General features: G+C 32.7%; 1 protein-coding gene across 1 annotated transcript; it reads right to left on the bottom strand.

Moving 5' to 3' along the window:
* Positions 1–17,230: 17,230 nt before the first annotated feature.
* LOC145015582 (dehydration-responsive element-binding protein 2C-like) lies at positions 17,231–18,893 on the bottom strand. The gene is made up of 2 exons (XM_078974054.1): positions 18,711–18,893; positions 17,231–18,382 (listed from the first exon to the last, which is right to left on the bottom strand). Exon 2 carries the CDS (start codon positions 18,370–18,372, stop codon positions 17,398–17,400), a length of 975 nt encoding a protein of 324 aa, XP_078830180.1. The 5' UTR covers positions 18,373–18,382; positions 18,711–18,893; the 3' UTR covers positions 17,231–17,397.
* Positions 18,894–26,934: the final 8,041 nt, after the last annotated feature.

Below are 26,934 nucleotides of genomic sequence, written 5' to 3'. Positions count from 1 at the left end.
GTGAAGCAAGGGGCTCGATAATCAAACCATGGACTCAAAGAGCATAAAATGGCACCAATCTAGATATAGCATTATGGATTAGCAAGATGGAATATTTTTACCTCACAAGGAAAGAAAATGAAGACCTAATCTCAGATCTTCAAGCTCCAAGCACAACTCCAAATAGTTCACTTCTTCTTCTACTTCACAATGCACCAAAAATCATACTTTAAGGCTTAAACTCTCAAGATCTCACTTAGGTTTTGATTTTCTAGACAAGAAGGGATGGAGATTGCCTAAACATGATCTAGTATGGCTATCACAAGGTTTAAATAAGGTTCAACACCCTAAAACTAGGGTTTCACTTATCCACACGTATGGCCCGGATACACAAGGGTACTCCTCACATACGTGTCCAAAGCCGCGATCATGCATCGGGCTAGTACGCTAAGCATACCACCTTATACGCCCTGCGTACTAGCCTTAAGGACCATTTTGAAAACTTTTTCATTTAGGGGTTAAATATGAAACTTACCATTTTCCAAGTGTTACATGTATGCCCTACGTACTCCAAAGGTCTTCAAAATTACAAAATTACCATCGGGGACTAAACTTGCAAAATAAACATAACTAAAGGGTTAAAACAGATACCTAAAATCTAGGTGTTACAAGGTACAATTAATAGTGTTCTAGGTGTTATCCCAAGGAAATCAATGGTGGACATTTCTACAAATTATAAAGAAAATCATACCAAGTAAGATTTAATTTATCCTTTATTATCGTTAAGGCTTTAGATAGTCTTCACAAGTTTATATTTCAACTTTATATTTGAAACCTTCAACAAAGATTTCACAATTATGTTTTAACATGTAAAATATAATTTATGACTACTATAGTTGTTAATAAAGTTGATTTGGTATCTTATGATAAATCGTATGCATTCATTAGTAAGGAAGTCATACACCATAGTGTAAAGTTCCTTAATAATTATTTTCTCTACTACTTAGTGAAAATATCGTTAGGAATCTTTTAGATATAAATAAGATTTATATATGTCAAATAAACTACATTATTTCCCTTCAAGGATCCTTTTCTTGAAGCTGGAATACGTGAATGTTATTTATATAATAAAAATAACAATGTCAAAGATGATTTTGATTTAAAACAAATTTAAGTAAAAAAGTATTTTGCATATAGAACTTGTTATTTATAAAACATGCATTGTTCCAAAATTAATCTAAGACATATATTTAGGCACGCTAAATTAAAACATGCATTGTTCCAAAACAAACATTGTTTCATATTACAAGTACATTATGTTCCTAGCATAATTAATAAACTAAACTCCAAGAGTGTAGTTCCAAATTGATTGTGCTCAGCTAGTTATTCTTTTGTAAATATCTGCAAACAATTTACAAATATTAGATTAACATTTATTTACCAATTACTTAAGTTTTATATGAAAAGTATGAGTTCTATCTAGTAGATACCTGACATACTAGTCTCTTCCAGACTTTCTTTCTAGATGAGAGGATCAGATCCTCTTCCAGTGTCTAGTTTCTACACAAAAGAAACAAGATCCATCTATATGAGCCTTATTGGATTTATTAGGCTTTGAGGTGTTCAGTCCATAAAACATGGGCCTCCTGTATCACACAAGGCGATTTCTTTTGGCCTTGAACTTATTTCTAGTTTGATGTTAGAAGCATCTTTAGCATCATAGTGATGTCTTTACTAGGTATCATGTTCAGTTTTATTGCTCAAAGAAAATAGTTTAGGACTAGGACCTTAAGCATATACAATTTCATATATCTTATGAGATTGTTTCTTAAGACATAAACCTATTCATTGAAGTTGTATCTAGTGTATATTATTGTTTCATTAATTCATTAAAGAAAATGACAATTTATGGCAATGAGAATGGATTATTTAACTACAAATTTTTGAAAAAATCTATTTAGTATTTTCAACATTTAAACTCTTTAATAATTAATACCCTTTTAGTTTCTAAAAACATTAATTATCAAAGTCTACGATCCAAGTTGCAAAATAAATAAATGGTTAGGTATCATTTATCATGTCCACTTGAATTCAACCTGATAGATATCGATTATCAATCATTTCTTACTATATAACTCCTAGTTTTATCGGATCGCTAATAACAAATTTAATTAGACGTGTTTGATCTCATCTATGCCTTGAAACTCTCTTGCTTAGGTATCATTTATCAAAAAAGATTTCCGATTAAATCATCCAATTTAAAAAACATGTGTAATCGACCTATAACTTGGTTATAGAAATCACAAAGACACCCCTTCTATCAAAAGACAACACTAAGCGGCTAGGTATCCTTTATCCCGCTAGTGCATACAAGAAATGTACGAGTGTTCCTCAAAATAGATTGCATAGCTTTGAGGTTTGTAAATTGGGTCTTTTATATGCTTTATAATTCTAGTTTTAAAAACATATGATATCATGGTTATTACATGCATATAATAAACCATGCTACCAATTTTCAAAAGAAAATCACATTTTAAAGGTACTATATAAAAAGCTAGTTTTTGTATAATACTATATTTCGACACGATTCAATTTTAATAACCGGTATTAAGTTTGAATGCAATTGAACCTTTAATATCTTTAATAAGCAACTTCTTTTTATTACTTACATATTTGGAGTTTGTATAAGTTATAAAAATCACCATTTTAAAACTTAGATTTGAGTATTTCAAAATTTGACGTTATTAACATTTTATAAAATGAGAGGTTATTTTAAACCAATAACTTGTTACATCTTATGTCCACATTATAATTTTTGAAAACCAAATTCCATATGATGTTTATTTTGTCTAAAATTATTTTAGCATGTGAAAAACTAATTTATCAACCATATATAATAATTTCATAAAATAAATAACACAAACTTGCATAAAATTATATATACATAAACATAACTAACTAATAACATTTTTTGTGAGCCAACACAAAAAATCTCAAGTCCATTCATAAAGGGATATTTTAAGGGACCAAAAATCTTTTTGTAATGTTTTTGTAGAAGCTCTCAATTGATTAAACACCATTTACTTGCAAAAAATTTGAAGAAGTTCTTGAAAGCTAAAATTCATCAATGGTTGCTAAAAGTCCAACATCACATCATGATCCCTATACTTAAGTGTCTCCCCATGCTTTAAGCTATACCTTACTTTTGATTTAACTAATCAAAAGTCATGTCTTTTGTCCCTCCCATCTTTTATATATATATATATATATATATATATATATATATATATATATATATATATATATATATATAAATAAAAAAAAAATAAAAAAAAGACATAAACTTTATAAATCTTGTAAACTCTTTTATAAAATATAAACCTTGGATTTTGGCAAAAAGACAAAAGTCTTTATAGTCCAAAATAATGTACATGACTTAAATCATACCATATGATATATATTATGTTACTTGCTAATGAAAGTTATTATTTCCTAGAAATGAATAATTTCCATTTTTATTATAAGAGTTTATTGAATATTTGTTAAAAATAATTTCTAATAAATAATCAATTATATCAAGTTGTTATTAGCATGACCCATTAATATCATATTTTAATTAGCAATATGCACCGTATTAGGATTGATGCACCATTCCTTGTACAAGATGTGTCATCGTCATGCTTGGTACACCATCTTGGTGCAAGGTGTGCCACTTATGTTCCTGATGAGCCATGGTATCCCGTGATGAGCCACGTATGCTATGAAAGGATAAAGTCCTCTATGATGCTCAAGATTGTTCAAGGATTCTTGGAAATTGAAGATGATCAAGGAATACACCATGAAGTACCACATTAAGGATGATGCACCATTAGTGGTAATGATGTGCCACTAGTGCATCATGATGTTCCACTATGACTCATGGTGCTCCATCATGTACATTATTGATGCTCATGTGTTTTATGTCATGGATGAATGTTATAGAAGCTATTTCAAGGAGGATTGTGATTGATTGTCACCAATCATAAGCCTATAGGCCAATAGGCTTGGCACATTAGGGTTTTAGGTCTGATCCCTTCAATATAAATAAGGATGTATGTTGGTCATTTGAAGTATCTTGTGTTCTAGAATGATAGGCGAATTTCTATAAATTCATACTTGTAGCCTTTGTTTGAGAGCTCAAAAATAAAGAATACCCCCTCCTGCCCATGGATATAGGTCACCTTGAACGAACCACGTAAATATTGTGTTTTGTGTGTGTTTTTTAGTTTTGTTTGTTTCCACTTTACTTCCGAACAGTGTTTAATACTTAACACTAAAGAGAATGTGGGTATAATTTGAAGTTAGGATTACATAACGTCCAAGAAAGCAACTGGATAAGAAAGACTTAGAACTTAAGCGTGTATGCTATGACCCATCTCTTTTTTCTGGAAATCCTTTATTGAGTGTAATATTTAGCACTTTAGAGAATTTGGGTGTAATTTGGGAGGGTTACCCTAATATTTTAACGAGTGTGAACATAATTTGAAGGAGACATGAGAGATTTGATTGTAACAATTTATCATAATGGATCTTTTTCAGGATATATATATATATATATATATATATATATATATATATATATATATATATATAGAGAGAGAGAGAGAGAGAGAGCATGTGGGCAGTTGGCTTTCTATATTAGGGGTGTGTTATGGATCCTTGAGAATATTTCCAACACAATACATCTCCCTTAGCTCCCATAGTTTTGAATCCTACCTTTAACAAGGATATAATACATCGACACAGGTGTACCGTGACTTTGCTAAATGTCAAAATTGACTAATTACTTATTTTCATTTCAAATCAACTAAAAATCCTAAAACTAAAGGGAGTCGACTCGCCATGGAAGCCCACTATAGTCACCAATCATGTTGAACACCGCCCATTAGCGCTCACTAAAAATGATCTTGCTACCTTATACTCGCTATAGTTTTGGCGATAAGAGAGAGAGATGCTGATGAATGCATTAAATTGGTGGGAGTAAGGTTTAACCGGATTGCTCTTCTTGACTCGATCAAATTGAATTGTTGAATTTATTGTTGATATTAATTTAAACAACTTATTTAACAATTTTCATTTAAAAAACATTTTTAATGAAAATAAATAAATAAATATTCATCTACCATTCAACTAATATAAATCAAACCACACTCTCAAAAATTTACACACACAAAATATCATATCTCTCTCACAAACTCTCTCAATTCACTAAGGAAAAATGTCTTCAAACCCTCCATCACTAAACCTTCCACCTCCAAACACTTATTCCCCAAACCTTCCATCACCACCATGTTATCGACCATCATTTGATCAACCAAGATATTCTCTTTCTACCTACTACTTTCCTCTAATGGCTCCGTAAATGTTTCCATTTAATCCATTCTTTTCTCAACTAATGGGATTTTACCATAACATTGGTCTCAACAAACACCTTGTACGAATGTGGATCTCGATCCGTTTGATACGGTTAAAGAAACTCAATTATTTCTCAAATTCAACCGCAAATTAACTTTCAATCCCAACCATGCCTCCTACTCGATGAGTCAACTGATTCTTCCAATGAAGGCCCCATTGAAGATCCCGTTCAAAAATCATTTCAAGATCCCGAATTCGAACCATAAGTAAAAAAAAAAAGGAAAATGGAGGGCTCCATGTAGAGGGTGGGAGGATGATGAAGAGAGGGCTCTAGCTTAATCATGGCTAGATGTGTCGGGGGAGCCGATTCATGGCAACGACCAAGACTCAACAACTTTCAGAGAAAAAGTTTGGCATAACTTTTGTCACCACATGAAAAAGAAAAACCACAACCCCGTTTCACTTTAGTCGAAGTGGAAGACCGCCAATAAGCTGCAATGGAATTCAACAACATATACATGAACGCGATCAAAAACCCCCAAAGCTTATTTTGAGGAGAATTATTTTGACGAGAATGCTCTATTTTACCGATACTATTTCCATCGACAGTTCCGAATGCATAAAGATTTGTTTATGCGAAATCTAGAAGGTGTGACTTTATTGTTTCAATGCAGCAACGCCCAGGCGTAAGAGGTACATTAGGCTTTGATCCAGTTCAAAAATGTACTGATTTATTTCGTAAGTTAGCATATGCCACCCCCTAATGCACTAGACGGGAATTTTAGGATGTCCGCAAGTACCACCCCAGAAAGTATGCACGGATTTTGCATAACTGTCATGTCTTTGTATGGTCCATGATATTTGTGTCTTCCTACTGCTAGTGACATACAAAATTTGTATGCTCATAATGGAAATGTGTGTGGTTACCTGGGATGTTAGGAAGTTTAGATTGCACGCATTGGAGATGGAATGTGTGTCCTACCGAATATCAAGTACAATACACAAAGGGAAATTATCATTATCCCATGATCGTACTTGAAGCTATAGCCTCATGGGATTTGTGGATCTAACATGCTTTTTTCGTTAGTGCCGGTTCGCTTAATGATATTAATATTCTCAATAACTCACCAATATTCAACAAGTTGTATAACAGTACTGCCCCAGATTCGTCATTTGTACTCCGAGGAATGGAATACAAATGTGGGTACTATATTGTTGTTGGGAACTATCCTAACCTTTCTATTTTTGTTAAAAGTTTGTCATGTCCAGATAACCCTCAGAGGTCCAGATTTAAGAGAGTCCACGAAAAAGCAAGAAAAGATATCGAACAAGCGTTTGGAGCACTTAAAAAGCGTTGGCAGATAGTTGCAAAAGCATCAATGTTTCGTGACATTTCTACTATGACAGAGGTGATGTATACATGATATGTGTGTACGACGAGAAGAAGTCATCCCAGAGACACAACCACTAGAATATGGTGGTCAAGAATGGTTACAAAGAATGAGGATAATTCACTGTGCAGTAATCCATACCGATCTTCGCCACCGTTTGGCCGATCATCTTTGGATGATGGACAATCTTGATCTAAATATGTCACCAAAAGATGAATTGGAAGGCTAATATTCGGAGGAAGACTCATTGTTTAGTGTGTTTTTTATGTATTAAGTCGTGTTTATAGGTAATAAATTGTGTTTGTTGGTGTTAAGTCATGTTTGTCGTGGTTTGAATTATTAAATCGTGTTTTTAGGTATTTTAAGTTTTAATTTAGTGTAACTTTTTTAATTTAATATGAAATGTTTGTGTTTTAAAAAGTATAATTTATATTATATTAATTGTTTGTGTTTAAAAAAATGTGTTTAATATTTGTGAACAAAAAAATGTTTGTATATTAAAATAAAGTAATTTAATTAAATTAGAAAAAAAAAAGACATAACTGCAAAAATGGTCCATGTGGTTTCTCATTATATGCGATTAAGGTCCAAACCTTTGAAATGTTGTAGATTTGGTCCTTTTGAGCACGTTTTGTTGTGGTTTTTATCTCTATTCTGTTAACTTTAACAATTTGGCTGTTAACTTTTTAAAATGATTATTTGACCCTCAGGGGTTACAACCAAACTACAAGGACCATTTCTACATATCTTCTTTTTAATTTTAGAGAAAACTGCAAAAATGATCCATTTGGTATGTATTTTTTGGGGGTTTTAGTCCAAACCCCGAATTATTTGGCTTCCTAGTCCTTTTGACCATGTTTGTATGAAGATTTTGTCCCTCGTAAAATTGAAATGACTAAATTCCCTTATTAGAATTAGTTTCTATCTTTTGTATAAGTATTTTTATATATTAAATAAAGATAGGCTCTCTCTCTCTCTCTCTCTCTCTCTCTCTCTCTCCTGGAAGCCATTCTCACGGCACCACCACTCGTTTTTGATTTAGGGACTTTAACGACTTGCTTCAAGAATTTTAAATGCCAAATTGATGACTTAAACAGAAATTTGTGAAGCCAAAGTACTGAAAATCAATAAACATAACTAAGAACTACAAGTTGCAACATGGAAAGATCATTCACACAAAAGATCAAACACTTGGTGGGCATCAACCACACTTTATGTTCATGGACATGGGCTGCAACTTTACTGAGTAATCTTTCACGTCCTTTTTTTTCTTACATCATTCAATTCCCTTTTCTTTCAACTTTAAAGCTAAACCATTTCCATGAATGGTTTAAGGGTATAAGAAGATGCAACAAAACTGATATTCACATGAGAAAGAGGATAATAACAGTGCTTGTTTTTCTTTCTGCAATGTAAGATTTGTTTGGATCATCACCATTGACCTTCACATGCATTATCCCTGTATGAAGTGAACTTAATTTGGTCCTCAAATAGCCCCACTCTGTCCTCTTCCCCACCTAGTCTTTTTTGCCATTTCTAGACCAGAAAACCTGCAACAAAGATATAAAACCACCACCTCAACCATAAGCATCCATCAGACCCATCAAATCATTGAATCGAGATGAAAAAAAAAAGATTAGATACAAAAAAAATGAACAGAGAAGAGGGAGGCATTAAATTGAAAAGGGGTTTAACTAGAGGGGTTAGGGGATGATGGTTTTGATCAGACCTGTGGGGGTTCGATTGCCTTCACGATCTTCGATCGCCTTCTGAAACTCACCAATTTGAAGCCCATGAAATCCTTCATATGGTGAGATACAGGGAGCTAGAGAGAGAGAGAGAGAGAGAGAGAGAGAGAGACAGAGAGAGAGAGAGATAGAGAACTTCCAAGTCATAAATGAATTTGAATTCAATATCTTCTACCTGGGTTTTGGATGACATTTTTTATTCGAAGTGACTTATAATGAAAAGCAACGAAGAGAGAAAGAGAGAGAGAGAGAGAGAGAGAGAGAGAGAGAGACCTTTCATTTTTTTAATTATTGAAATGAATAAATAATTATTAAAACTTTAAAAAAATGAATTTAGAAATAGAAAATAAATACCCAAGGGTATTAAAGTCATTTCAGTTTACCGAGGGATCAAATCCACAATGAAATTGGCTCAAAAGGACCACGAAGCCAAAAAAGTCGGGATTTAGACTAAAACCCAAAAAAAAAATTCATACCACATGGACCATTTTTGCAATTTTATCTTGATTTTATTGAATTATTATATATTAATAAATGTTATTTTTCATATATACTATTTATATATTAATAAATATTGTTAATTAGATTATTAATTTCTTTTAATTAATTATTTTTAATTTCTTTGTTATCGAATATTTTAATTGGATTATTATATATGTATAAATATTATTTTAAATATATAATATTATATTAATCCATATTATTATATTCGGTTATTAATTTGTTTTAGTTAATTTTCTTTATTGAAGAATTTTTTTATTGGATTATTATATATTAATAAATATTATTTTTAATTTATAACATTTGTATCCTGATAAATATAACATTATCAGATTATTAACTTCTTTTAGTTACTTTTTTAACTCCTTTTTTTGGATAATTTTTTTATTTGAATATTATTTTTATATAATATATATTATTTTGTTGGATTGTTAGTTCATTAGTTTATTTTTAAGATACTATTAATTATTTTTAATTTTATTAGTTCTACCACAAAATCATTAGAAAACGCAAAAGCGTTGTTGTTCATCATCGAAAATCATCGAGATCACCACAAAACATCCTCATCGGAGGTCGGATAGAAACTCATCAACATTTTCCAACCAATTATGACGGTAGTCACCTGCGATAACACCACTATTATCACGCGATCACTGCCACCACTTTTAATGTTTTAGGAGTTTGTTGTGCGTTGTGTGGGATATGGAGGATTCCATCGAATATTTAAGAGGTTTTCGTAGGTGGTTATCGGGGATGTTGGGTGAAAAAAGTTAGTAAAGTTTACGTCGGACCCTCGATAAAGGTTTTCGACAGTGAACCCGATGATTTTCGTTGATGAATAGGCGATGCTTTTGCATTTTCCAACAACTTTGTGGTGGAACTAATAAAATTAAAAAAAAATAGTATGCATTAAAAATAAAGTAATAAGCTAATAATACAACAAAATAATATTTATTATATAAAAAATAATAAATTACAAGTAATATTTCAATAGAAAAGAAATAATCCAAAAAAATGAGTTAAAAGATTAACTAAAAGAAATTATTAATCTGATAATGTTATATTTATTAGAATATAAATATTATAAATTAAAAATAATATATAATAATCAAATAAAAATAATTACTCCAATAAACAATATTAACTAAAACAAATTAAAAATCCAAGATAATAATATTTATTAATATATAAATATTGTATAGTAAAAAAAATATTTATTCATATATAATAATCCAATTAAAATATCCATTAACAAAGAAATTAAAAAAAATTAATATTCTATTAAAAATAAAATTTATTAATATATAAATAGTATATATTAAAAATAAAATTATTAATATATAATAATTCAATAAACATAAAACGAATATATGTAGGAATTGTCCTTCTAGTTAGGCTGTAGAAATAGTCCTGAGGAGAAAAAAGTCATTTAAAAAAAAAATTAACAACCATGTGGTTAAATTTAAAAGAAGAAAGACCAAAATCACAACAAAACTTGTTCAAAATGACAAAATCTACAACTTTTCAAAGGTTTGGACCTTAACCACACAAAATGAGAAACCACATTGACCTTTTTTGTAGTTTTGTCAAAAGAAAATAAAAAAAATGAAGTGCTAGGAGAATTACCATTCCCTACCAACTACTAAAATTAGGTTCTAAATGATCAAAAATAAAATGACACTAAAAAATCTAATATGACAAAATGTTAGAAGTGCTACCATTCTCCTTAACCTAAAGCCTAAAATGATTATTAGATCAAGCCAGACAGCTTAACAACATTCCAAGCCACATGTCACGGACCAAGTTTCTAGAAAATTCCACGATCGTCTACAAAACTCCCGCGTTGATCAAGTATACTCGACAAATCTCTGGAGAGATCAAGAATGCTCTACAAGACCCTGAACGATGCTAGATATTATAGATGTCCGTGGAACAAAGAAGAATGATCCGGAATAATCAAGAGGGCACTAGACGAAGCTTGAACGACCTGGAAGACATTGGAACGATCTTTGTAACACTAGTGAGCTTTATGACACTCACGACGTGAGGAGTCACATGGCCACCTTCCGAAGCTAGGGACGTAAATGGCAAGTCTACGAAGTGATCAGACAAGACTCACGACGTGAGCCTTATGACACTCACGACGTGAGTGTCATAAATTCCTACTATAAATAGCAGGTCCGACTTCAACCATTCTTACACCAAAACTTCTTCCATTTCTCTCCCTTGCTGAGGCCATCTTGCATCCCGACCCTCGACGATTTCGCACGATGACCGTTTTGCTTAGATATCATAAAATCACGCTACTAGGGTGAGTTTCACAGCCCTACTTTCTAATATTTCGGGGGAAAACGCATGTTAGTCATTGTATATATGTTATTATTATGTCTATATGATAGTATATAGTTATGATAAATCGAGATATGATGGTTCTAAATATAACATTTTGAATACATACAACTATTATTAACTTATCAGTATGTTAATTTACTAATGTAGATCTTGAGTTATACTTAGGATTCCATATATATGTTGTGTGCGGTATAATACCGAAGTAATATTCGAAAGTTCTAAATGTTAAGTTATATAGTATGTTGTTATTAATAGTTTTATGTCAAGATAAAACTGAATATGTTATATGTTGTTATTGTTAGTTTTATGTCAAGATAAAACTTGGTATTGTTATTGATAGTTTTATGTCAAGATAAAACTAGAAACATTATATGTTGTTATTATTGGTTTTAGGTCAAGATAAAACCTGGTTTTTACTTCAAGATATAGCTGTTATAATGCCTAAATATTATGAAGTTAGGAGTAATGTTTAAAAGCATAGTCTGGTACCTTAGGGTTTTAGACATGAAGATGTTTTTGTTGTTAGAGCTATAGGAAGCCGTCAAAGTCTACATGAGTACTTGTATTCATCAACTAAGATTGGGGATCTTAGCGGAAATCCTCTGAATTGTAACTGTTAATCCCGTGTGAGCGAGGAAGTCGTGTATAATTAGTATACGAGCTGACCACCCTACTTGTGGCTGTTAGCTATAGTCAACCAAAACAAGTGATGAACTATCCTTTTATTTGTTATTATTCCGGCATCGATGAAGCGTACGATGTTGTTTCTCATGTTAAATCATGAGTGTAGTTGTTCTCATGGTAAATCATGAGTATATTGTTCTATCAGAGGTATTATGTCATAGCAGCGGTTACAGGCTCATGGTAGCACATTGTTAGAAACATTATACCTTGTCGTATACAAGTATTAATGTTAAGTATTAGTTTTCCCCTACTTATACCTTAAGATTAAGAAATGTTTAGGTATAACACTTAATTGATAAGTATACCATTATACCTAATGTTGGGGAGTCAAAATGATACTTTCAAAACTATACTTTTGATTGTGTAAAAATGTATTATTTTATGGAGTCAAAACCTATGGACTCACCAACTTTATGTTGACGTATTTTAAAATGCATGTGTTTTCAGGAACTTGAAAAGCTGGTATGTATTCGAGCAGAAGAAGTTTTACTATTTTCTTTATGTTCATTAAGAAGTATGTCATAGTCGGATATTATGTAATACATACTAGGAAAACAATAATCTAACTTTCAAACATCAATAAAGGTATGTACTTTCTTTAAGTATTGTTCAATGTATGTTATATAACTGTGATACGAAAAATGACGTTACACTACCCGGTGTTTCCGCCGATGGTCGGGGTGTGACAATCTTGAACACGTTAGATAATACAAGAGCGATTTGGATAATGTCAGGATGACCTAGAGATTTCTAGACCATCGTAGACAAGTATACTATATTCTAGAGTCTTATAAAAGCATGTATGTAATAAGAAAAATCTAGATTATTCAAGAATGATCGATACCTAGAAACTTCCATTTAAGGAGTTGTAAGGTACCTATAAATAGGAAGGATGTCTCATTTGTAGGAATCATTAGGAAGTTACCTTGTAAAGTAGTTTAGTCTATAATAGAAGCTTTCTTTCTTACTTCGTACCATTCCTTATCGCATCTCTCGTTGTCTTAGTCATTAGTACATCGTAAGGAAATGATCCAAGCTTGAATTAGTCGCATAAACACTAAGTGGCACATGATGATTGAGTCATCCCGTGACACGTGGTATCAGATCCAGAGTTCGTACGAACAATAGATCGTAGCAATGGAAGGAGGAAGTGATGTAGCTAACATTTCCCGTATTGTTGAGGAGAAAGGAAGGAAGTCCAAGAAGAGGGACCAATCAATAGATACCTTGGCGAACTTGGAGAACAAGATTACCAAGGTTAAGATTAGCGTCGGTTAGATCCTTGAGTGGAAGGATATCGTGGATCAATCTATTAACAACATAAGGGACACAAGTGATGGAATGAAGAAGTCCATCAGTGTCACTAAAGAAAAAGTCCTTGAAATGATCAACACATGGCAAAACGAATATCGTGAGAAGGTAGCCACATTTAAACCTGAAGTAAACCTATGTAAAGCAACTATAGTTAGAGGAGTTTTTGCGAAGATGACACCATACACAGAGGGACCCAAACCATTAAAGTATCGAGGTAAACTCGGACCCAAAGAACTTGACGAATGTTTTTGGTCGATGGATTGTTACTTCAATGCTAGTCGAGTGACAGACAACAAGATGAAGGTCGATATGGTTGTCCTTTATCTATGCGAAAGCGCAACTCTATAGTGGAGAAGGAAGCATGGAGACATTGAGAAAGGCTTATACACTATTAGACACCTGGGGGGGAGTTCAAGAGGCAACTTAAGAGACAATTTTTAATACATAATACAGAAGACATAGCGATGAAGAAACTTTGTGGGCTAAAGCATAGTGGATCCATCCGAGACTATATAGTCGAGTTCACGAGCTTGATGCTAGAGTTACCCGACATGCACGAGAAATACAAACTTTTTTATTTCATGGATGGACTACAATCTTGGGCTTATAATGAGCTCAAGTGGAGAGCTGTCAGAGACATCGACGAAGCTATCACTGTGGCAGGAGATCTAATGGAATTTCGAAGAGAAAGCACGGTTAAGAAGAATAGTGAGGGAGAACAAACTATGTCAAAACCGGAACCAAAAGAAGACACATCCCAACCTTTGAATACGAAATGAAAATCAATCGAAGGAACATACCGAAGAGAAGAACGGGAGGAGATCAAGTGCTACTTGTTTGATGGTCCTCACTTGATTTGAGATTGTCCGAAGAAAAAGATATTTTATGCGATGGTGTTGCAAGGAGAAGAAGAAGAAGAAAAAGAATCTCACATGAGTTCCATGTGACTTCTAAACTCTATGGCAAAAGACGAGACAAAGGAATCGAAATGGAGTGGTTCTAAGGTAGGAAGTCTCATGCTAGTTGAAGCCAAGATGAATGAAGGAAATACCAACGCACTAATAGATCCAGGTACGACTCACAACTTCCTTTCTAAAAACGAAGCAAAGAGATTGGGGATCCACTACACGAAAGAAGAAGGCCACTTGAAGGTTGTCAATTCTCCATCCAATCCTATCCTAGGAGTTTCACATAGAGTACACATGAAAATACCAAAATAGGAAGGCACCATTGACTTGGTAGTCGTACCCATAGACGACTACAACATGCTATTAGGAATGGAATTCCTAGACAAAGTACGTCCATGGTCATTCGAAAGTGATGACACTATGTGTATTACTAAAGGCGCAATCATTCACATCGTACCTCTGGAAAGGAGTAGAACAAGGTCTCGAACGTTATCGACTATGAAGTTTAATAAAGACCTTAAAGAAGTCGTGAAGATACGGAACAATACCCTAAGTTGGAAGAAAAAACAAAATTGACAAGCGACTAGTAATCATAATGATCGAATCAATAAGTACGTGAAACCAAACAATGTTGTTCAAGGTATTGACACATGCCAATGCAAGATAGGGTGGCGATCAACCTTGTGAATTTGTTTGATATTCCATGAGGCTACAAGAAGACCCATAACAGGCAAGGAAGTAAGAACACAAGTGACACCTCACTTGAAAGATCGCTATACAAGAATACTTGACATGGACATCAAGGGTTTAAGTGGGGGAGGGTGTCACGAACCAAGTTTCTAGAAAATTCCACTTTCGTCTAGAAAAATCCAACATGATCAAGTATGCTCGAGAAGTCTCCGGAGAGATCAAGAATGCTCTGCGAGACCCTGGAAGATGCTAGAATATTATAGATGTCTGTGAAACAAATGAGAACGATCTAGAATAATCAAGAGGGCACTAGAAGAAGCTAGAACGACCCGGAAGACTTTGGAACGATCTAGAACATGTTAGTTCATACAAGAGCGATTTGGATAATGTCAGGACGACCTAGAGATTTCTAGAGCATCGTAGACAAGTATACCATATTCTAGAGTCTTATAAAGGCCATGTATATAATTAGAAGAGTCTAGATTACTCAAGAATGATCGGTACCTAGAAACTTCCATTTGAGGAGGTCTAAGGTACCTATAAATAGGAATGATGTCTCATTTGTAGGAATCATTGGGAAATTACATTGTAAAGTACTTGGGTCTATAATAAAAGCTTTATTTCTTACTTCGTAGCATTCTTTATTGCATCTCTTGCTATCCTAGTCATTAGTACATCGTAAGGAAGTGTTCCACGCGACTTAGTAAAAAAAACACTTATGTGTTGTTTGTTTTTTCTGAGGCAAAATGTTTACAGTCTGCGGATCACATCTGTAGATCTCTGTAGTAGAAGAAGTAGACCAAACGTCTGCAGACTGAAAAAAGAAAACTGTTTGTTTTTTTAATATATGCAGGCTACTAAAATAAACTAAAATCTAAATAAAATGATTTTTTTAAACTTCAAAGTGATTTTTTTTAATATTTTATGACTTTGTTATAAATAATTAATGAATCTAGATCAACTTTTATGTATTTATTAAAAAAAATGGGTAATAATTAACATACATATTTGATAAAAACCAACAACTTTTGTTGCAAAGTTATAACTAAACATTATAATTAGTGATCAAAGAATTTGATACATAAATGGATGGAAATAAATTTCGATTTTTCAGTTAAATCCATTAAAAACGTACCATAAATATTTTCTCGAGAAACTGACGATACTGTATTAAATAATATTTTATAAAATTTGGCCAAAAAATATAATAATATATTATGATATTTTTTTCATATTTATATAAACAACTTCAACGATTATTATTGTAATAAAATTTTATTTAAAAATTTATCAAAAATCTCATATTCGTATCGTCGAACGTTTTCTTTTAAGTTTTGTAATTTTTTTTTTCAAATTGTTTATCATTAATAATTTTTTTTTTCAAATTGTTTATCATTAATAAAGTTAGAAAAAATATAAATTAAAAAAAAAACTTAAAAAAAATAAAGATATATATGTTTTTTTAGACTAGAAGATGTTTGAATATGTTAGAAGACTCTGGTTCAAATCTACGCCAAAAAGAGGGAGCGCAGACATTTTTAAGTCTGCAATCTTCAAAAAAACAAACAGTTTAAGACTAATGTCTGCACGGTGCAGACAGAAAAGACCACGCAAATCTACAAACAAAAACTGGACATTATCTGACATTATCATTCTTTTACTTTAGTGTTTTTTTTTTATTTATTTTTAACAAATTACTATCACATTAATATATTTATACTTTATCCGGTTAGACAACATTGTATTTTATTTTATTTTTTATCTTTTATTTTTATTTTACTTTTTGTTTTAGAAGCGAGTATATTAACGTGCTTATACTTTATCTAGACAACGTTTTTCTTCTACTTTTCTTTTTTAATTTTTTATTTTACAAATGACTGTGTTTATATTTATCCATTTAGACAATGTTTTTTCCTTTTTCCTATTTTTATTATTTTTTATTTTACAAACGACTGCATGAGCACATTAACGTGCTTCCAATTTCTATACAGTCCATAATCATTCCATCAACCTGAAATGCGTAAGTACCGGTGCACCAATGACACTTATATTTATAAAATCAACAAAGTTTACATCAAATGAACATGATCAACAACACCACAACAAGAATCGACACCAATATGATAAAAGTCGACACTTCATACCCATTTGCTTAGTGGAAACAAATTGTTCTTTATCCACTTAATTAATTGTATTTGTCAATAACTCAAGATCATCTGCAGTCAACCGATCACAATAAATGGAGACAAAATATAATACAGAAAAGAAAAAAAAAAAAAAACTCTAGTTAATTATATTACTGTTTTTGCTTAATTAGAGTACATACGGGGTTATCTACAAATCTTTAACTTACAACTACCCTAAAATTCCAAATGACGTCAGCAGAACGAACATGTTTTCCCTGATAAATACTACTTACCGATCTAACAATTAATTTCACAGCGCTGATAAACCCAAATCACCTCCTAAATCAAACCCTAGATCATCTAATGTAAAATTATAATCTTCGGGTCTTCCGGGCATCAAAAAATCAAACCCATAATCACCACCACCGTCTTCATCCTTGCTCCGGTTGCCAACCTCCGGCAACTCTTGCTGCCGCCAGTCTGGTAAACTCCGCCGATCAACTTCACCACCTTGATCATGCACTTGGTTTCCTGGGTCGGGTTTCAAACCCGGGCTTTTTTGATCCATCAATTCAAGAAGCTCTTCCATATCAAACAACTCATGATCAACATGAACGTTTTGAAAATCAATCTCATCAGGTTCTTCCTTAACTTTAACATCTTTCCCATCTTCCTGATCTTCAACTTCTTGTTTAACATTCGTCATCAATGGCGGATTACCAGATTCGTTGCTATTCGATTCACAATCATCTTTAACCATTTGACTACCCGACCCGTTTTTTGAGTCTTCAGAATGGCTACACGTTGTAGTGGAGTCGCAACTTGAAGCACCATTAGGAACCACCATTGATTCAGAATAATACTCACTCATGGTTCGACAGTTTGGGAGATTGAGACGAGCACAAGGACCATACATGACTCGGGCAGCTTCATCATAAGCTAGGGCAGCTTCAACTGCTGACCCGAAAGTTCCAAGCCATAATCGACTACCTCTATTGGGTTCTCGAATCTCAGCTACCCATTTACCCCATGTTCGTTGTCTTACACCTCTGAAATTACACCTTGAGTTCTCGGGTCCTCCTTTACCTTTCATGCAACCTTTTTTTGACCCTTTTGCAGGGACTTTACGTGTTGGTTTAGCTTTTTCATCTAATTTATCGATCTTCTTGTTGTATTCCTTCCATTTCGCAAGAGTTTCTGCTACCCCTTTTGGGCCTTCGCGTCTACTTCGGGATTTTCTCTTTCGGGAGGACTCCATTGATAGAATTTGAGTAGAATAAACCATTTGTGTGTTTCTGAATACAAAACAAGAAATCAGCACAGCTCACAGGTATTTAATATATAGGTGAAGAAACAAGTGGTTAAGAAAAAGCCAAATGAAGAGAATTTGCTTGGTGCCGAAGTTTGTTACGATTTATTAGTATTAAATAAAAAAGCAAAATTCAATTTTATTTACTCCAGAAGTTTTCTTGCTCCCAAAGTCTTACACCATTAAAGCTAATGCAGATGTTGATAACCAAAATTATTTTAAGTTTCCATAAGATCGTGAAATTAATAACTAAACAGGAATCATTTACATATGTAAATAGATCGATAGTTAAATAGATCGAGAGAAAAACATACCTGTAGATGAAAATACACAGCAAATTAAAAGCAACCTCACTTCGCTTCACTCTAATTAACAATTCTTCTGTTTAGAATCTATAAATTCGTCGTTATCCGGACAGATTTTGAGATAAACAGAAAAGAATCTCGATGTTTTTCTGTGTGTTTTTTTTGGAGGTAGAAAGCAGGATTGGAAAGAAAATTGAAGGAGTCAAACAGATTTGTGATATTTATAAGCTTCTCTAGATAGCTCTAGTTTTATTTATGTAATATAATAATTTTTTTATTTTTGAATTAAATAAATATCTGGATAGAAATACGCATGACGTGTTCCATGATTTGATGGATCCGTGGCTTGCCGGAAACTGGGAGTTTTGACACGTGGCAACAGAAGGGTCATGATTGCGGCTCAATTTTAGGTCTATCCTTTCTTGATGCCGAAGTGTCTCGGTTTTAAGATTGGCCCCTACAATTTTCATAATTGCAATTATTTCTGGTCAAAATATTAAATACCTTAAATGCCCTCCATTTAATACATCACCTCATACTTCATCGAAAACCTAAAGTCCAAAGGTGCAAAAACAAAATTAATTAAGGATTGCATGAGGGCTTCTCTATAAAATTTTAAAATTTTATTTAATCTAACATTTTGTAATCGAAGTGTATAATTTATTTATGGAACTAGATTTTTAAGTTAAATAAGTATGGGTATATTTGTAAATGAAGTCTATAATTTATTTATGGAACTAGATTTTTAAGTTAAATAAGTATGAGTATATGCGTAAGGATCAAGTAATACATGTTTTGCAATAATATTAGTTGTATGTTTTATTTCATGAATACTTAAAATCCATAAGTTTTGATTAGTCGATAATATATAATATTAAAATTCAACATCAATAAAATAATATTAAAATTCTAAATAATCTAAACTTTAAGGCTAAATGTACAAATATAATAAGATTAAAGTACAAATGACAAATTAAACAAATTAATGATAAAAAAAAAAAAAAAAAAAAAAAAAAAAAAAAAAAAACCATAATTGAGGAGTGTGGGCCGATACATATCACATACGCCAATTTTTAAAAATTCATATGATATAATTATTAAAACTCATTTTGACTACTTAAAACATAAAAGGTAAGGTAACGTCAATTTTGGAGTTATAGTTACACGCTATTGGAAAAGCGTGAAACTATAAATATGAGTCCCTCTCATACGGTTTTTCATTGCAATTTACTCACATGTATCGACATAACCTTATGGCACCACCTACGAGGTCTCGTTCTGGTTTGTGACAACCGCAACAACACGCACACACACAACACAATTTTAGTTTTGTTTTTCTTTTATTTTTTGGATTTGTTACACACACCATGATTTCTTTTACATACCCTTTAAAACTTACAAATCTTGGAGGAATTTATGATTTTGATTTCACATTTGTGTGTACTTAACAAATGAACTTGAAATCTTCGGCTTAAAGGAACTTGGAGACAATATACATCAGAAAAAAAAGTCTCATGCAGAGGTATGTGTACGTTTGTATATTTGTGTGTATGGGGTTGCAAGCTATTGGAAAAGAAGGTTGATTTTCATGGTTTAGTCAGGATATTTGAAAAGGAGTTGGAAAACAATAATCTTGTAGTCTGGGTAATAGCGGCAACGCGTGTGGTCGCTAATGGTGGGGGAGGTCGCCGCTAATACCTTTAGCGGCGACATGTCGCTGCAGATGCGTCGCAGATAATGCTTTGTCGCTAATACATACATAGTCGTTACTAAAGGTTACTCATCGCCGCTATTGTACTCGTCGCCACTAATAGTCCAACGTCGCCACTAATAGTTTGTTGCCGCTAATGTATACAATCCAACAAAATGCATAAAAACTTCCCACAAATCTGAAAAAGCATACAATCCAACAAAATGTATGCAATCAAACAAAATACACAACCACTTCATATCTCAAAATACAAACATCATCACTCAACAAAATTGAAAATTACTAACAATTTATCATCCAAACTAACACCAAAACAGAAAAATAATAAAAAAGAGGAGGAATTCGACCTTGAATGTTAACAATTTCGGAATTTAGCTCAAGGTCGCTGTTTTTGGGGGCTGTGGCGGTCTTGGGGGAAGGAGGGGCTAGCACCGGTACCAACTTTTTGCTTCCTAGTCCACTAAGTCGCAAAAACGAGAGAAAGAAACAAGAAAGTGCATAAAGAAATGTCACAGAGAGGGAAACTGAAAATGGGTTCTCTGCAAGGGCATTAACGGCGACACTTGGAGGGAAAACCCAACACGGTTTCGCTTTCCTCTAGAACCATTGGATTGAAAAAAAATTGGACAGATGGGAGTAATTTTGACGCAAATCGTTGTAAGTGAATATTAGCGGCGACGCCGGGCAATACCTGCAACATGTAACGCGTCAATTACATGTCGCCGCTATTGCCCGACATCACCGGTAATGCTAACGTTTATTGTAGTGTTTCAAGATAAAGTTTGCCTCTTTTTATTATTATCAATCACGGTCGGTGTAGTCATGATATTGAGTGCCTTTGTTTATTATTGTGGTATTTCTTTGAAAGTGTGCAACATGGTAAAATCAATGGTATTCCTTTCGGTTAAATATAAAAGTAAATATGGTGAGATAGTGAAGTGAAATGAATGATGCGTTAACCCTTTCCATTGCATTTAATTTTTTTCGTGTTTTTCTTCGTATTTGTACTTTGCTTGTGTAGCTTATCACTAGTTTTTGATCCATTTTTAATATATATTGCCGGTTCATATATATATATATATATATATATATATATATATATATATATATATATATATATATATATATATATATATATATATATATATATATATATATATATATATATATATATATGCTTACATGGTGGAATTGCTAGATTATCCTTAATTTGGTTATGTTTTGTTCATAGTTATCACATGCATGCTTATTTTTATGTTAAATTAATTAAATAAATTGTATTTTTATTTTCATGTAGTTGTAAACCTCTTCACGGTGAGATTTTTTCCTGGTTATGAATGGCTATTATTTTTATTTATCGTTTGATGTTACTTTGGTTAATTACACTTATTTTTAACAATTAATATTAATTGAGGTTGAGATTCGACAAAGCTTCAAAACGGTTGCATTCAAGGCTAAGAAGCATCAATATCAACCAAGTAGGGGTGTTTAATTTTGTTGATTCAACAAATATAAGATATTAATGATTAATGATGTGAAGGATCGAGTTGACATTCAATGGTGATATCAAACCTGGAAGGGGCCGCGTGGGTTTTTTTCATGATTAATGAATATCCTTGATTTGTTCCCATGTCTAAAGATTCACATATTTAATCTTTTTCCCAATAATTGTTTTGGATAGAGCTTTTCTGATGATATTGTGTTGTCCTTAATGCTTCTTCTGTACTATTTTTCATAAATTTTGAACAAAAGGTTGCAACATGGAGACTATTTAAGAGGCCAAACTAAATAATTGTGTAATGCTTACATGGTTGCTATAAAACAATGTTTCCTATGTTCAAGATGATTCACTTTCCAAGGAATGCTCATGTGTTTGTTCTTGAAAACACGAATATTTAAAAAGAAAAAAAAACAATATATATATATATATATATATATATATATATATATATATATATATATATATATATATATATATATATATATATCAAGGTTATAAAAATCGTTCGGCGGTAGGTCGCCGGTCAATTGGCGATAAGCGACTAATCAGACTCTGTGGAGATTAATCAGCGATTAATCGAGGACCCTAAATTATTTAAAAAATTAATATTTAATAAAAAATTAAGTATTTGGATATTTTAGATTTTAAAATTTTGAAATTTTAAAAATTTTAGTATAATATTTTAAAGTTTGTAAACTTAAAATTTTAAAATTTATAAGTGCATATTTTTCAAGTTCATGTATGTATATTTCTTATACTATAATTGTCACAACTAGAAATTTTGTGTCTTGTAATCACTATACTCAAGTAAATGTTGAATTCAAAAACTCAAGAGCATGTATGATGCTTACACAATGGAAAATTAAACCCCAATTCACTACATCAAGCAATTGGAAACCCTAGAAGTTCTTGATTAGGTCCATTTTGGATTAGGACTTCCTTATTGGACCTAAATGGACCAATAAGCTTCCAATATGACTATCATGGGCTTAGAACCCTTAAATGGGCTCTAATTGGACCCACATCTATTTATTTCAATATTTTGGGCCATATTGGGCCTAGAATGAAAGGAATTAAAAGCTTAGATCCACGAATAACCTAAACTAGTCCAACAAAAATGCAAAAATCCTACCACATTCTTTTAGGCTTAAAACATACCCAAACAAACTCTCATATTGGGCTTAGGGGCAAAAAAGCCCAAATTTTTCCTTTTCCCTTCCAAACTCTCGGCCCAAGGCCCAAGTCCAAGAAGAAATGGAAGAGTTGACTATTTGCTTGCCACCTCACTAGTAACCAAAGGACTTCCATGCAAGAGACCCATACTTCCATGCACCATCCTTTCATGCATCTCTTTTCTTCTCCCTCTCTCTCTTGCTCTCGGCCATATTCAAACACACACACAAAATTCACTCATTCTTCTCTCAAAGATACTCTCTCATTCCTCCTCCATAATTTCGAGATTTAAGGAGTTTTCAAGGAGAATCCATCACCAAAATCATCATCTAAGGTAAGTTGATGACTAATCCATGATCTGGCTACTTCATTTCATCAAAAATCTCTTCTAAATCTATTCCAACTTGTGATCATGCACCTTAGAAGTCACCAAACTCGAGATCTTCAAGAAAAGGGTGCTAAGGCCAAAAATCACTTCATTTCTTCCATTCTTTCTTCAAAAACCGAATCAACACCCAAGGTGAGCTTCATACCCCCTTATTTTCGGTTTTTATAAGTTTTTGTGGGGGAGAATACAAGCAAAGGTGTAGATCCATCATTATGTGTATGTTTTGGTTGAATTCTATGCTTATATGTATGTTTTGTATGATTTGATGCTAGATCTAGTTATGAATTGCTAAAAACCGAGATATATTTTATACTAGCATAAAATATACTACTACATGCAAAGTATACCAAGAAAAATAGCCAAATGGCTTGACAACACTTATTTTGGGCTAAAAACTCATTTTTTTTGACACAAAATGTTAAAAATACAAAGTTGAAGGGCCTAAAATGAAATATTTCGAAATCTGATGGGTGAGATGAGTCAAAACAGTTTCCATAATGTATTTTCTGAAAATATACTATTTGGAGGATTATAAGCATAAATTTCAAGCTTAATGGGCTAAAAATGACAATTTCGGCCCAATAGAGCCCATTATGCGAAATTTTCTGTTTTGGAGGGCCAAAACTGTGTTTTTCTGTAAAACAATGGACCACTAGTGTCACAAGTACTTTTAAAAGGTTTAAAATGCTTTTCAAATTTAAAAAGGACCAAAGTTGCAAAATTTTCCAATTTAGGCCAAAAATGTAAAAATTGCGAAAAAGAGGGGTTACAACCGAGAAAACTGCAATTTCAGGGACTTAAACTGTTTTCAATGAAAAATATGCTGAAAAATATTAATTTCAATAATTTTTGGTGTTAACATGTCAAAAAAAATGGTTTAAGGACTAAACCGGAAATTATTTTACCTAAAGGGGTGAAAAAGTAAATTTACAAAATAAAGAGGGGTTGTAAACAGAAAATTTTCAATAATAATTCAATACACTCGTTGTGAACAAAGATTGATACTACGACTCTCGATGGATTACAATACACAATATCACCAACAATCGTTACCAAACGAATTGATTCGGTCTCGAATCAATAACAAATCCAAAACTACTAACACTACAACGCTCAATACACATATGGAACTCTTTGAACTCTTTACTCTCTTGGAATTACTCAATACGTCGACGTACACTCCTTAGGCCCAAAAGTTGCAAATCATGCTTGTCGAGCCTAGCTAGCCCGATGACATGATCTTTAGGCCCAAAGGACACTTGCTTACATGTAGTTGGGTCTAATACGACTCGACCGCGTGTAAAAGGACTTTCAATGGCAAACATGATGCTGGTCCCCAAGGGTCCTTCAGTGCTGCTAGTAAAGTCGGGAACTCACGATTGTGGGTTGGGCTCCGGGCCCTTCGCAATTGCAATGGTCTTGAACGACGTAGGGAAATACCGAGGGTTTCGCACCTTCACTTTTTCTCCTCGGTCATGGGACTACACAAGTCCGGGAGGATTGAGTTGCGTGAATAACTGCGAGTGACGCCTAAGGGATCGCTAGCACGGTTGTCAACTGGACGTTTTCATTAACGTACGTTACAACAATTCACCACTCTCTGTATACTCAATGCCTCCGGAGCTCAACGAACACCTCTAACGTAACGAAATAACAGCACACAAACTAAGTAAAGCAAAGTGATAGGAAAACGTCGGGTTTTCCTAGGGTTTTCAACAAGTACACTTATGAACTACATGTCGAATTTCACAACTCTTACGCTTACATCTATAGAATTCAAACAAGCATACTCACGGATCTTCACATATTTTTACGCTATTATATTTTCAGAAAATATCGGATTTTCTGGTGGTTTTTCAAAACATTACAAACTTTGGATTTCAAACATTACTTATGAACTCACCAACATTTCACGTGTTGACGTTTTTCAAAATACTTGTATTCTCAGGTAACAGATAAGTGAAGAAAGGACTGTACTCTATAATTGTTTTGCGGTTGTTTAAGTAACAATGAACCATGTATTTTGGAATGTAATATTTTGAAACAATGTAATGGATGTAAACGCTACCAGTTGTATCATTCCAATGCTTGGTGATGTATAATGTTATGTTTCATGTATATTCATTGTGATGGTATTCAATTGAGTCACAACAGCCCCCGGACGTTTCCACCGTCTGGTTCGGGGGTGTGACAATAATATTTATAAGTAAATCATAAAAACACATTTTTATTTACTAATATATAAAGACAATAATACAAGTATTTTATTCGATATAAAATTAAATATAAAAAAAACGGTAAAAAGATTCAAAGTACTATCATTTCTTCATGTCAAAATTTCCATATTTTCTTCAATTTATCACATTCATGTCTTCAATATTTTCCACAAATTATTCCAAATCTACAAGAAAATTAAAAAAAAAAATTGTTTAATGCAAAGAATATTGACAAATATACATATGTATATATCATTTAAGATTCACATGTAATTATATAATGTAAAATTCACATGTGATTACATAATGTGATATTCAAATATGATTATATAATGCGATATTCACATGTGACTGTATCCTTTAATATTCAAATGTGAAATTCACAAGAAAATTTTTTAAAAATAATTAACGAAGAACACTCACACAAAATGCATGTGTGTATATAGACATAATTCATATGTGATTCACTTGTGATTTATATGTGAATCACATGTAATTCATATGTGATTTACTTGAGATTTACATGTGAATCACATGTAATTCATGTGTGATTTACATGTGAATTAAATATGATTCATATGTGAATTACGTTTGATTTTCATGTGAATCATGTGTAATTCTTATGTGATTCACTTATGTATCCTAAAACTCATTAGTTTCAGTTGTCCATTTTAGATATATCTCTCCACCAACTCAAAATGGAATAATAGTTCACCAACTTAAAATGCATAGTAAAGTTGTCATACATCCATAATAAATTCATTATGCAAAAGAGGATACTGTTGGTGATTTTATATCACTAATATTATTTAAGTGTAATGGGGTTAATTTGTTGATCAATGTCACTTTGAGAATTATCGAACAAATCAGTATGATGTGGACTACATATTTGTTTGATTTTGTCATTATTGAAAGTATACTGCTATTTAAAGGCGAAGCCACTAAACTGACGGGGGTCCGTGGGCAGCGTCCTTATGAGCGGGGTCCAAGGGGCGGCAGCCCCTGGCGTGGTCCAAGGGGCAGAGCCCCTAGCTGGAGTCGGGCTTTAATCCGTATTTTGATAAAAAAAAAAAAAACACCCAGTTTTGTGATCCATTTATAGACCTAGTTTTATGGTAGTTTATGACAGATAATATGGCCGTTTTTGGACAGGAAGTTATTTATATATATAACTACCATATGGCAGTTTTAAGACAAAAAGTTAGTTTTCTGTTATATATGATCAATTTCGGATTCACTTTTGA

Source organism: Lactuca saligna, chromosome 9 (genome assembly GCF_052625555.1).
Source record: "Lactuca saligna cultivar CGN05327 chromosome 9, ASM5262555v1, whole genome shotgun sequence".
Classification (NCBI taxonomy): domain Eukaryota; kingdom Viridiplantae; phylum Streptophyta; class Magnoliopsida; order Asterales; family Asteraceae; genus Lactuca; species Lactuca saligna.
This window is presented reverse-complemented; position numbering and strand designations above follow the sequence as displayed.